General features: G+C 29.2%; 1 protein-coding gene across 1 annotated transcript; it reads right to left on the bottom strand.

Annotated features, from left to right (window-relative positions):
- Positions 1-12,923: 12,923 nt before the first annotated feature.
- LOC127104841 (uncharacterized) lies at positions 12,924-13,319 on the bottom strand. Its single transcript, XM_051041988.1, has one exon. The coding sequence runs from the start codon at positions 13,317-13,319 to the stop codon at positions 12,924-12,926; it is 396 nt and encodes a 131-aa protein (XP_050897945.1).
- Positions 13,320-14,140: the final 821 nt, after the last annotated feature.

Consider the following 14,140-nt stretch of genomic DNA (forward strand, 5'->3'; position numbering starts at 1 on the left):
AATTAAAATGAATGCACTAAAATAATCAGCGCGAAATAAATTTCTAGAAAACAAACAAGTTTTGATCAAATTTTAAAATAAAAAATGACCAATAAAAATGCTCAGGCGGATCAAAATGTGACCGAAAAAATATTTATTCTTTAAAAAATAAAACGAGCACACCAGGTTAAACTATGTGAAACGTAGATTAATAAAATAGATACCTGCAAGCTCAATTTTTAAAATTTCCGCCTGCTAATTTTTCATACATTTGAAAATTGATTTAACCGGTCTGTATGTAGATCCAAAAATTTATTTTGACTAACATTTTAGGCATTATACGACATGTAAGACATGTTATGATATGCAGATGATCCGAATATTGTGATGATTGTATTAATTCGGCGATTCAAGATCAAAATTGGGGTGTGAAAACTACCTAGTGTTTGACATTTAAAAATCTCAAGATATCTTGAGAAAGTACCCCTTAGGAAGGAACGACAAACCATTGTCGATTTTCCATCTCTACGAATCGCTTGATACAAAAGTTGGCTAAAAAATCCTCATTAGTGATATTATCATCAAAGGTTTTTAGGCTCCATAATCATCAGAACCATTCTGAATGTTGAGCAACATCATCAACTTTAATAAACAACTACTTGGTCAGTCTTTAACAAGATCATCAAACACCAAACAAAATTACATCTTTTAGTATACACATATTTTGAACAACTTTATTGAATTTTCATTTACCTCCTTCCACACTCCAAAGCTTTCCTGTAAAACAAATTGAATTTCCATCTTTGGTGCTTATATCTTTTTGGTTCCTGATGCGTTACAGGCTTTAAGAGGTCTAAAGTTATTTCTTTTGGACCATTTTATCATTTAACTTAGCTTTAAAATATGGTTCTAAATGGTTGAGCTTATTAAAAAAATACATTTAAAAATAGGATGATTGGATTTCTTCCTAGCACGGAAAAAATTTCTAAATGATCTATTACATTTATAACTTAAACCATTTTTATTATATGAATCTCTTTGATTAGACAAAATTAGATCTAACTTATCTTTTCCATTATTAAATTAGATATATATTATCTCCGTAAGATTTTCTTCTTTGAGAAGAGGCTTCATGAAAATCTTATGTCGTATTGTTGAGGATATTTTTGAAGAGATCTCTACATGAGTCTCTTGAGGTTGTATCATCTCAAAATGTTCTTTATGATTTTTCAAAGTTTCTACCTGATGTAGCTTCTTTGTTGTTTCTTTTCTCAAAGGTTCTACTAGATGAAGCTTCTTCTTGATTTTTATCAAATGATGACTCATATGAAGAACATTCATTTATCGTTATCATTCTTTCAAATGACACATATGATGTTGACTCACCGTGTATTTCTTATGACGATGAAGATGATGATTGTTCTAATGTTATTGGATCTATTCCTTCATCTTTCAACATCTGGATCATTTCGTTAAGTTTTTCAATGATTTCCTTCTTCTTGAATTTTTCTTGAAACCCAAAAGACACACTTCTATATTTTGAATCAAGGATTGGATTAAATATATGACTCTAATTTCTGAATCTAAGATATTTATTAAATATAAAACTTTCAATAATATCTCCAAGGATTCCAATGTTTTAGCATTATCTATGAAGATGACCTTCATGTTCATTTGGTGTTTTATCTTCTGGAATTTACATGTTCATTCTCTCTTTTAAAATCTTAAGAAAATATATATGGATCAGTTCAAGAGTGTCTCATACTTCTTTGGCTGAAATACAATTAAAACATAGAAGTAATCTCTAGTTATTAGAGCAATCATCATTAACTACTTGACTTTTCTTTTATCTTCTTTGATCTAAAGAAAATTAGGTTTATTTAATATTTTGTTATTAACATAATAAGTAGGAATAAATGTCTATTGATAATAAAATTCCACATTTGAAAATTATTTTCTTTAATAAAAACTAGGTTGAGAGGCGCACGATGCGCAAGACTTAGATGCATTATTTAAGTAGTATTAATTTTAATAGAATTTTGTTTTTCTAGTATAAATTTTTTGTTATTAAGACAATAGGATAAAGATAATAAACAAAATAATATAACTTTAAGTGAATAAGAAATATGTTAGAATCATGTAAATAAAAGATAAAATATTAAAATTAAATTGAAAATATAAAATAAGTGGATAAAATTTTGTCATTTTTATATTCTCTAAGAATGTTTCGTCATCATTTTGTGGATTAAAGACAATTTAAATTCTAAAATTCAAACATCATATAAATAATCATCATGGTAAACATTGAAATTTAAAATGAACCTCAATATTCTAATATATTTTGGTAGTTATAGAAGAAATTGAGTATGACTTTTAAACCAAATACAATTATATTGTTTTTGTAGGTATTTGACTATGTCATTTATTTTCAATATATATGCAAATTTTTTAATTAAATTGAATTTTTTATAATGTTAATTAAATATAATTTATTAATATAATGTAGAAAATTTGCATGTAAAGGATTATATGTTGTAGCTGAAAAATGATTGTATAATTTTTTATTTTGAATTTAATTTTGTAACATGTAATTGTAGATATAATTATAAATTATATTTTAGAAAGAATTTGAAGCATTTGCATTTCTATTTGAAAGTTATAGTTAAACTTAAAAACATTGTATGACCATTTTATTTTAAGCATTGTCATAAGATCTTTTGTACTATAGTTTTAAAACGGTTAAATTTGAATTATTATTTTTTGATTTAAAAATATTATTTACAATTTTTGTGAAATATACTAATATAGTTTTTTTTTAGATTTTATGAACGGGACATTGCACATTATAGTGAAATCAATATGAAATTTTTTAGATGATTTTAAAACGGTTAAATATGAATTATTATTTTTTCATTAAAAAATGTTATTTACAATTTTAGTGGAATGTAGAAATGTATTTTTTTTTTAAATTTCTAATATTTTATTTTGAAATTAATTTTGTAACATGTAATTGTAGATATAATTAAAAATTATATTTTAGAAAGAATTTGAAGCATTTGTATGTCGTTATAGTTAAACTTAAAAATATTGTATGATCATTTTATTTTGAGCATTGTCATAAGCTTTTTTGAACTATAGTTTTAAATTGATTAAATATGAAATATTATTTTTTCGTTAAAAAAAATGACTTATAATTTTAGTGGAATATAGGAATGTATTTTTTTTTTAGATTTTATGAATGAAATGTTACACAAAAAAATGAATATTAGAAATTTTAAAAAATTATATATTAAAGAGTGTCACATAGGAAATCAATCCCCTATTTTATTTTTAAACATTGGTCCCCCATCCTCAATATTTTTGTATGATGGGGCATGAAAGATATTGATTTTTTATCATCTAGATTATTTTATAAATAAATTATTAATTAATTTTTTTTAAAGTTATTTTAGAAATTCAAAATTCATATTCAAATTAATTAATTAAAATCATACTAGTTGGGCTTTTCAGCCCATTTCTACGGTGCACAAATTTATCTTCTATGTTATTTGTGAATGCTATATATACAAATTTATCTTCTATCTTCTATGTTATTTCTAGGGATCTCATATAAATGTTTCCTCGTTATCATTCACCGATAAAGATAATAGATATTATAATGCAAGTAACGTGTGTATGTATTCACCGATAAAGATAATAGATTTTGGAAAGTGAATCTAGAGAAGATTACAAAGAAATGAGAAGTAGCTAGCATAAAAAGAATGGTTGTCTAAGATCAAGTGTAACAATTTGCAATAAAGTTGTTTCTAAAAATCAATGGGCTGAAAAGCCCAACTAGTATGTTCTTAAAGTTTATTAATTAATTAATTTTAATGTGAATTTTGAATTTTTAAAAAATATTAATTAATAATTTGTTTATAAAATGAATTGGATAATAAAAAATCAACAACTCTTGTGTCACATCTTCAAAAAATATACAATTTTTTTTAAATAAAAATTAAGGATGGGGGATCAAAACTGTTTAAAATAAATTGCGGCTCAAATTTAGTATATTATAATAGAAAAATAATAGATAATAGATTTTCATTCTAGCTTTCAATAACTTAAACTTCTCACCATCAAAAGGTGGAGGTGTATTCATGAAAAGAACTTTGTTAAAAACATAAGTCTTATAATAGAAGTTAGACTTTGATTCCAATTTTTGGACAAATGACTCCAAACACAAGAGAAAATGGGTGGAGTGGATTATGTGAGTTTGGAAAATGATGTCCAATTAAAAAAAAATTTGATAAAATAAATTGTTTAAATAATTTTGCAAGTTGAACAAAGAGCGAGCTGACAAATAAATAAACATAATAAAATCCAAGTGAAGAAGAGACGAAAGCACAACAGAAATAAACAAATAGAAGAAATAAAAAGAGAAAAGAGATAAGAAAATTACATCAAAGATTTACAGAGGCTCAAGATCACCACTATGCATACTCCTCTCTACAAGAATATCTTCTTGAGATTTTGCACTATAGATATGAGCTTTCCACAAGTTATACCCATGATTCGTCTTACAAATAAACTTGAGTTTTACACTAGATATCCTCCAAAACGAACACAAGATTTTACACAAGGATGATCTTAGAATAAAAAGAGAGCTTTTGTACCAGGGGAAACTCACAAACCAAATAGGGATTTTGATAGACATTCTCACTAACCAAATGAAACCTTTTACACCAGGTCCAACTCACGAACCAAACACAGATTTTTAAGGACAATTTGACAAGCAAAATGAAATCTTGTACATCAGGCGCAACTCAAGTAACAAATAATGATTTTCAAAAGAAACCTTACGAGCCTAACGGAAAATTCTCATAAGAGATATTGCACATGATATAAATTCCTCTAGCACAAATTCCAATAATACCCCAACTGCACAATGAACATAAAAGGTCTCACTAATAATTTTCACTGTTAAATTACTAACGCAAATTTGTGAAATGAAAGAAAAGAGAAGGATAGGAGTAAAGGTTGAGAAAGAATGTGAAAATACATTTTCTTGTGTAGTATGAAAGTGAGGATAAGTCCTGTATTTATAGGTGAAAATACGACTCAAAACGGAAAACACTCCATGAGATTTTTAATGCTAATATTTGATTATGCATTAGGTCTAATCTATTATATGCTTTATAAAAACGACAACCCTAACTTCCAAAACGAAGAACCTAAAATGACTAGTCTGTTAATGATTAAGGGTGTTCTTAACCGATTAAGAAGCTTTATAACTTACTCTAATCAACTGGATAAAGGCCTTAATCTATTAATCAGTGGATATAAGCTTCCTAAATGTTTAAAAAGACCCTGTATTAATCCCATAAACACATTTTTTATATATAAGGGTTTTAAGGAGTTTAGCAAATAGAAAAGTTAAAAGCTTATTTATGTGAGTTTGTGTGTTGACTTAGTTATTTACAATTACTGTAATATCTTTTATAAGACTCAGACGACTCAGACATGGACAAGGTGAGCTTTAACACTACCTCTATCATAAAGTATGAAGTTTCAAGAGCCTTTGCTTGATTCATCAATAAATCAGAACTTCATATGGGACTTGTTTTGTTTTATCTGATGAGGATTGATAAAGTTGCATAATAGACACCATCACCAGAGAGATTGCATTATTAGAAACCACAAGGGATTGCACCAAACACTACTTTCCATTAGATAGCACCATCATCAGAGAAACTGCTTGAAGGGAAACCAACCAGGGATTCCACTAAATGTTGCTTGATATTAGGTGTTTTCCTCACAATGTTTTCATCACCAAAACCATTTAAGAAATTAGACTGTTTAAGACATTATACTTGCAAGCATCTATATCAACAATATATGCATTTAAAACATAAAACTAAAATAGACATATAATTTATCATAATTGAAGTCTTAGTAGATAACATACATGAGGTATGTTTTTTGGACAGTCCTTATGATCATAATTCATTAAGGAAACTCCTCAGTTATAACTATAAAAACATACATCATATTAAGTGAATATTAAGTGAAATATAAGCATGATGAACACTATAAACATGAATAATGAAACATGGATTATAGTTAATTCAAAATACTAAGTGCTTTGGAGAGACATTTACAAACAATAACAATTAATTTAAGCTCTAAATGCAGCAAAGAAAATAAACTTAAGTGCATAGAGAATTCTAAGCATTCTAGTAAAATAGAGAAATGCAAGGTAACATGTAAATTAAAATTACAAGGGTTATTTATAGGCTCATGGCCACTATTCTAGGCTTAAATTAGTATTAAGAAGCCTTAAATTTGAATAAAAATAGTTGAGAAATGCTGCACCTTCAAAAGAAAACACATAAAACAAGGTCCTATATCGGCTCCCAGGTGCACTACGACACTAACAACCACTATGGGTTGACCGTAGTTCTCAGTGGTTGCTTGTATGAGAGGAAAAATAGAAGAGGAAAAGTGTTGGGGCCACTGCGGCGTAGAAGCTGCTACGAAATGGTCGTAATGGCTTATTTTATGGTTTATGGCCTCCCGCTCTTGTGCAGTCTTCGTGCGTTTTGTCCAGATTTCATTCCAATTTTCCATATCTTGACATTGTTTATTTGAAACACTTGAAAAATGAAGAAAAACAAAACTACGAAAGTAAAGAAAACAATATGGGTGAAAAAACACTAGGAATTAACGATAAAGACACACAAGAAAACCAATAAAAACACTATTAATCAACATAATTACAACCTAATGACTTGATGTTATGACATGCTAGGTCTAATTGGGACGACTATATGAGATTTTCTGCTATAATATTTGAGCATGTTTAGCTTGCAATCCAAACAAGTGGTTCAATAAATAGAATCTTTGTGTTGAAGTATTCACGCTTGTTTAAATCTCTCTCTCTCTCTCTCTCTCTCTCTCTCTCTCTCTCTCTCTCTCTCTCTCTCTCTCTCTCTCTCTCTCTCTCTCTCTCTCTCTCTCTCTCTCTCTCTCTCTCTCCATTCAAATCAGCTAGCATTGAGATCAAACAACTATTATTAGTGTGGATTGAGTAAAGGTGTTGTCGTTTCTTCAATGATCGTTATCGCTCTCTAGATTTAGCAACAAAGATTAATCACCATAAGAGATAACCATCATATCATTGTTCATGTCCATTCCGAAGGATTCTTCAAAAAAAAATTAGTTATTTGTTCCATTTAGACTTGTAGTTTATGGCCTTATCTGCACCATAACCAAACCACTTTTTATTGAAACCTACATCATCCACCCTATTATCAAAAATTTCTAGATTAATCTTAAATCTAGTGTTATCTAGACTAGCTTTATCAAAATAGATAAGGGTGTTTGTTCATACATGGAGATTTCGCTTAAGCATGAAGGTGGCTAAGTATATGGGAGTTTGAGTTTATGTATGGAGATGATATTGAATGATGAAGGTTCAATGTATGCATGAAAGAAAAGATCAAATTTGAGTTGTTACATCTTAATCCTCTTTTGTTGCTCAATATCTTAACCAATGATTAACTCAACTCTACTCAACTCTACTCGCTTGTGTTGGTTGAGTAAGAAGAATGAAGATTAGCGTACATTCGAACTTGTAACATATCACTTAATTATCTTTAAGAGTTAAATTTCAATCATAAAACTATTAAATAAAAAATCGAAGATCCTAACAGGATGTATAAGAGGGTGGTCGCATAAACAAAAAGTTGAAATAAACTTAAATAGTAATACCAACACAATTTAATTTATTTTAGTTTACTTACATATACAATTGATGTTATTGTTCTAGGAAAGTAGAATTCATTACATAGCCTTCAAATTTCTCTCAAAATCAAAAGTTTCCAATTATAAATTTTAGTTGTTGATTTTGCAAATCTACTAAATCATTTATTTATTTCGATTATATTATATTTTTGAAAAAAATATTTCAGATAGTAATGTGATAGTAATCATTACGAATGGATGACGTAGGTTAATTTTATTTGTGGTGAAATAAAAAATTATTTCAGATAGTAATTATTTTATTTTTTAATTTTTTTAATTTTTTAAAATAAATTAATTATATGATGAAATAGCAAAATATTTTTATTTAAATAATAAACATTAGTGTAGTTGTATATTTTCATTTGAATTTTAAATTTTTATTTTCAAGCTTCTAGTCCAAGGATTTTAGGCGTGTCTCTGTATTTTTTGCATTCTCAGCCTAAAACGGTTTTATAGGAAGGTTGAAAGAATTTCTCATCCAATGCATTTGTCTGTCTGATTTTCAAGCTTCTAGTCCAATGTTGCAATTTTTTATATTGCCAATTTTAAATTTTATATTACCATTTTTTTAATTGCTTAAATCTATAAGCGGATATAGAAAGACTTACTATGACTAAATTTTACAAATAAAAATATTCTTATTTCTAATTAAATGCATCTTAAATAGAAGGATTTATTAAGAAAATGTAAGTGTGAATGTTTTCTCATTGTTATAGTATTCTTTTTAATTAACTTAAAATGTTAAAATCATATTGCATATTTGTCTAACCAAGAATGTACAAGTTTAATTTTTTTTCATAATATTATTCAAAATTATAAAAAAAAAACTTATATTGTTAAAATTCAATTTGTAGTCTAAACATGTATCTATTATAAATAAGTTATTTCGGCAACATTTTTATGAATTGTATTTTTTGATGAAGGGGTTATTTTGACACATAAATATATAAGAATAAAAATTATTTAAAAATATCATTTGATTGATATATTTTATTTTTAATATCTTTAGAAAAGTTAATGAAATGTCATTGGTGATACATTAAATAGTAATAAAACTTTAATTTTAATAAAAAAAATCATATATAGATTTTACGTGTTGAATTTGAAAATAAAGAAAATCTTAATTTTTCTTATATTAATTTTCTACGATCTTATATTCATTTTCTAAAAACGAATTTTTGGACAATAATGTAACAATTCTATAAAATTATATTCACTATTCATTAACCTTCTCCCATGTAGAATGCTAAATTATTTAAGTTGTTTATCTTTTTTTTAACCTTCTCCCATGTACAACTTTTAATTATTTAATTTGTTTACAATTTTTAAAATTTGTCTATTTATATTTATTACACTAATTATTTTTTGAATAATGAAAAGCAGGCGAGTAAGATCCAACTTGGCTCAAAACTGAAAGATACAACTATGTTAAACACAAGTGCTTCAAAATTGAAAAATTGAAGATGAAATAAATAAAAAACTATAAAATAGAAATAGGCATATCGAAGTTTTAGTGATAATCTTTATGAGGTGTGCCATTTGGACAATCTTTGTAACATTCTACTTTTCGATTTAGCGGATGATTAAATATAACACATATTCTTTAAGGAAGATGTTACTCATTCAACAACAAAATATACATGAACCACGTAATTGAAAATTGATATATTTAATAAATAGCGGATATTATAAAATAGTTGGTATAAAAAGCCTCAACAACAATCAGTTTTAAAAAGTTGTTCAACATCAAAATTAAAGGAAAGATATGCAACATAAAACAAATACAAGAACAATTCATTTTCCTCGTGTTACATATCAGAGCAACTTCAACTATAGACTCGATCGACAGACAATTAAGAGGCACCACGATATCCTCTACATCAAACTTATACTCATTTACCTGATTGTCTGCACTCCAGAGGAGCATAGACGCAATAACACAAAAAGAAGGTGAGAATACGTTCAAATAATAATCAGTGCATAAAACAATCAGAGTAATTTATACATCATAAATCATACATATATTAAACATGCACCATGATATCACATATTCATATTCCACTCACATCACAATCAATCACTAATCACAATGTTATTCATCCCATTCAAAATCACACAAATCCATACAAGAGTATTTAACAACACTCAAACACCTCATTTGCACAACCATTAAGTAATACAAGGCAACATCGACTCGACTCATGCATGCGGTACCAATTCAATAAATGGTTCTTCACACGAACCGGGTCCTCTCTCTGAACCCCGAGCCACCACTCTGAGCTCCAAGCATCCACTCTGAGCTTGAAACAAGTCACTATTCCACTCTCTGAATTCATGACTCGCCTCTTTCACAATAACAACAACATATGATGCATGACATATATCAATGCAATGACAACAATGTAACAATGAATACAATCCTACTCCGATTGTAAACAATCATGTAACAACAACAATATAACAATGAATACATCTCCACTCAGACTGGAAACTATCATGCATTCAATGCATCACCAACAGTTCTCACTCTGAATTACTCATCTCATCACATCATTAGCAAGCGTGTACAATAATTCACACAATTATACTTACATTTCACAATATATATTCACACATTGAAAATAAATTCACACATCAATTATCTTAAAAGGAACTACCATGAGGTAGCTTTATGGATTCGCTTTCTAACGTTTCAAACCGAGTCACGAAACTCAAGTTACGTTAATTTGAGTCACGAACAATAACTTTGTATTTTCATCCTCGCCAGGTGAGAACAACAACTCGTTGGGCGAGGTCGTCCAGACCTACCTCACTGAAACACAATTTTTGCCCCTAGAGCAGCTTTGTAACTCCAAGTTCCAACTAAGAACACCCAAACAATCTATAACTGATACATACATATTATCATGTTGATTCTCATCAATTTAACCGGTTATTCCATCATTTAATTATAAAAAATCAGATTCATGATAATACACACAAAAAACCCTCAACTTCAACACAAACACTTCATTCATGAGCAATTAAACATGAACAATAAATCATACCACATCAGTTATGAATGTTCAGACTAATTCATGGCATAAAAGAAAATCATACTCATTTAAGTCACCAAACAATCAATTTTTAATTGCTTATATCTATAATCGAATATAAAAAGACTTAATATGACTAAATTTTACAAATAAAAATATTCTTATTTCTAGTTAAATGCATCTTAAATATGAATGGTTTATAAAGAAAATATAAGTGTGAATGGTTTCTCATTGTTAGAGTATTCTTTTTAATTAACTTAAAATGTTAAAATCATATTGCATATTTGTCTAACCAAGAATGTACAAGTTTAATTTTTTTTATAATATTATTTTGAAATTGTAAAAAAATTATGTTGTTAAAATTCATCCCTTTTTATTTTTTATTCTAAATATATATCTATTATAAATAAGTTATTTCGGCAACATTTTTATGAATTGTATTTTTGTATGAATAGATTATAAATAAGAATGAAAATGATTTAAAATATCATTTGATTGATATATTTTATGTTTAATACCTTTAGAAAAGTTAATAAAATGTCATTTGCACACCATTAAGTAATGCAAGGCAACATCAACTCGACTCATGCATGTGGTACCGACTCAATAAATGGTTCTTCATATGAATCGGGTCCCCTCTCTGAACCCCGAGCTCCCACTTTGAACTCCAAGTCCCCATTCTGAGCTTGATACAAGTCACTAGTCCGCTATCTAAACTCATGACTCATCTCTTTCACAACAACAACAACAACAATAACATATGATGCTTGATATATATCAATGCAACGACACAACACAATAATGAATATAACCTCACTCTGACTGTAAACAATCATGTAATAACAACAACATAACAATGAATACAGCCCCACTAAGACTGGAAACTATCATACATTCAATGCATCATCAACAATTCTCACTCTGAATTACTCAAATAATCAATTCATTAGCAAGCGTGTACAACAATTCACACAATTATACTTGTATTTCACAACATATATTCACACATTGAACATATATCCACATATCAATTATCTCACAAGGAACTACCATGAGGTAGCTTTACACATTCTCTTTCTAACGCTTCAAACCCGAGTCACGAAACTCAAGTTACGACAATTCGAGTCGCGAACAGCAACTTTGTGTTGTCATCCTCACCAAACGAGAACTGAAACTCGTTGGGCGAGCTCGCTAGGCGAGGTCGTCCAGACCTACAACACATAAACACGATTTTTTCCCCTGAAGCAGCTTTGTAAATCTAAGTTCCACCTAAAAACACCCGAATAGTCCATAATTGATACATACATATTATCATGTTGATTCTTATCAATTTAACAGGTTATTCCATAATTTAATCATAAAAAAATTAGATTCATGATAATACACAAAAAAAACCCTCAACTCCAACACAAACACTTCATTCATGAGCAATTTAACATGAACAATAGATCATACCACATCAATTACGAATTTTCAAACTAATTCTTGGCATAAAACAAAATCATACTCGTTTAACTCATCAAACAATCAACCAAAAAGAAGGAATAAAACCTTATTGGTGGTTCAGAGAAACCTATCTAAGGTCTCATGATTAAGGCATTCTTAGATGAATAATCTCCCCTTCTTACCTTGCAAAATCAGCAAAAGCACAAGCAAGCACTCCCAAGGTCTCCTCTCTTAATGCTCTGGCTCTCCAATGCCTTTGCTCTCCTTTTTCTCTCTTTCACGTTTACTGACAAATGCTCTAAAAACCCTTAATTTTTATTTCTCTTAAAACATATATTAACCTAATTAAATTAATTTTAATTAAACTCTTGGCCCAACTAAACATAATCTCTTCATTAGTAACCACCTCATTTTCTATTATTTTCACTTTTTACCCCAACCTTTACTATTTTCTCAATTTCTATTAATTAGTTAATTAGATGTCACCATAACTAATTGATTAAGCACAATTCCCTACAAGTGTCGACATCGGCCAAACACGTCATAAATCACATATAATAATTATTAAATAATTAATTAAATTAAGAAATAAATAAATAAACGACTAATTAAATTGGGGTATTACAACTCTCCCCTACTTAAAGAATCTTCACCCTAAAAAATTACCTGGTGGAAAAGTTATGGATAAGACTCTCTCATCCTAGTCTCGAACTCCCATGTCACACTACCACCAGCAGGACCTCCCCAAACAACCTTCACTAAAGCGATCTCATTGCCTCGCAAGTGCTTCACTTCACAGTCCTCAATCCTCAACGGCAAAGTCTCAACTGTCAAGTTCTCTCTAACGTGAAAACCGTCCAACTGGACCTCGTGAGGTGGATCATGAATATACTTTCGAATCTGAGACACATGGAATGCATCATGAAGATTCGAAAGATACAGAGGTAATGTAACTCTGTAGACAACCCCTCTTACTCTCAGAAAAATCTGATAAGGACCAATGAAATCTGGCATAAGCTTCTTATACTTCAACATACGACCAACACCAGTTACATGAGTAACTCTCAAGAACATATGATCCCCTCCTGGAACTCAAGTGTTTTCCTCCTCTTGTCATGATATCTCTTATGAAGACTCTGCAAAGCTTTCATCTTATCTTGTATCATATTTATCTTCTCATTAGTCTGTTGAACTATCTCAGGTACAAGCATAACACTTTCACGAGAATCATACCAACACAAAGGTGTATGACACATCTTACCATACAAATATTCGAATGGTGCCATTCTAATACTAGAATGGAAATTGTTGTCGTAATTGAACTCAACCAATGGTAAATAAATGTCCCAGTTATCTCTCTGCTACAAAACACAAGCTTTCAGTAAATCCTCCAAAGACTGAATAGTCTTCTCTGTCCGACCATTTGTCTGCAGATGATAAGCAAAACTCAACTTCAGCTTAGAACCCAACGCTTCCTGTAAACTCTACCAAAACCTCGATTAGAACCTTTGATCCCTATCTGACACAATACTCGAAGGAATTCCATGTAAGCTAACAACCTTCTCAATATACAACTTGATTAACTTCTACAAAGGATAACCGATCTTAATCGGTATGAAATAAGCCGATTTAGTCAATGTATCCACTATAATCCAAGATGGATCACTCCCTTTATAATTCTTAGGAAAACTCATCACAAAATCTATATAAATGTTATCCCATTTCCACTTGGGTATACTCAATAGTTGCATCAGACCTAACGACTTTTGATGTTCAATTTTTGACTTCTAGCAAGTCAAACACGCATAAACGAAATCGAATATATCCTTCTTCATTCCTGGCCACCAAAATATTTTCTTCAATTCCTGATACATCTTAGTATCACCAGGATGAAT

This window comes from Lathyrus oleraceus, chromosome 7 (assembly GCF_024323335.1).
Source record: "Lathyrus oleraceus cultivar Zhongwan6 chromosome 7, CAAS_Psat_ZW6_1.0, whole genome shotgun sequence".
Lineage (NCBI taxonomy): Eukaryota > Viridiplantae > Streptophyta > Magnoliopsida > Fabales > Fabaceae > Lathyrus > Lathyrus oleraceus.

Coding starts and splice junctions, on each gene's coding strand:
- LOC127104841 (XM_051041988.1), bottom strand. CDS start 13,319: ATGTTCTTGAGAGTTACTCATGTAACTGGTGTTGGTCGTATGTTGAAG.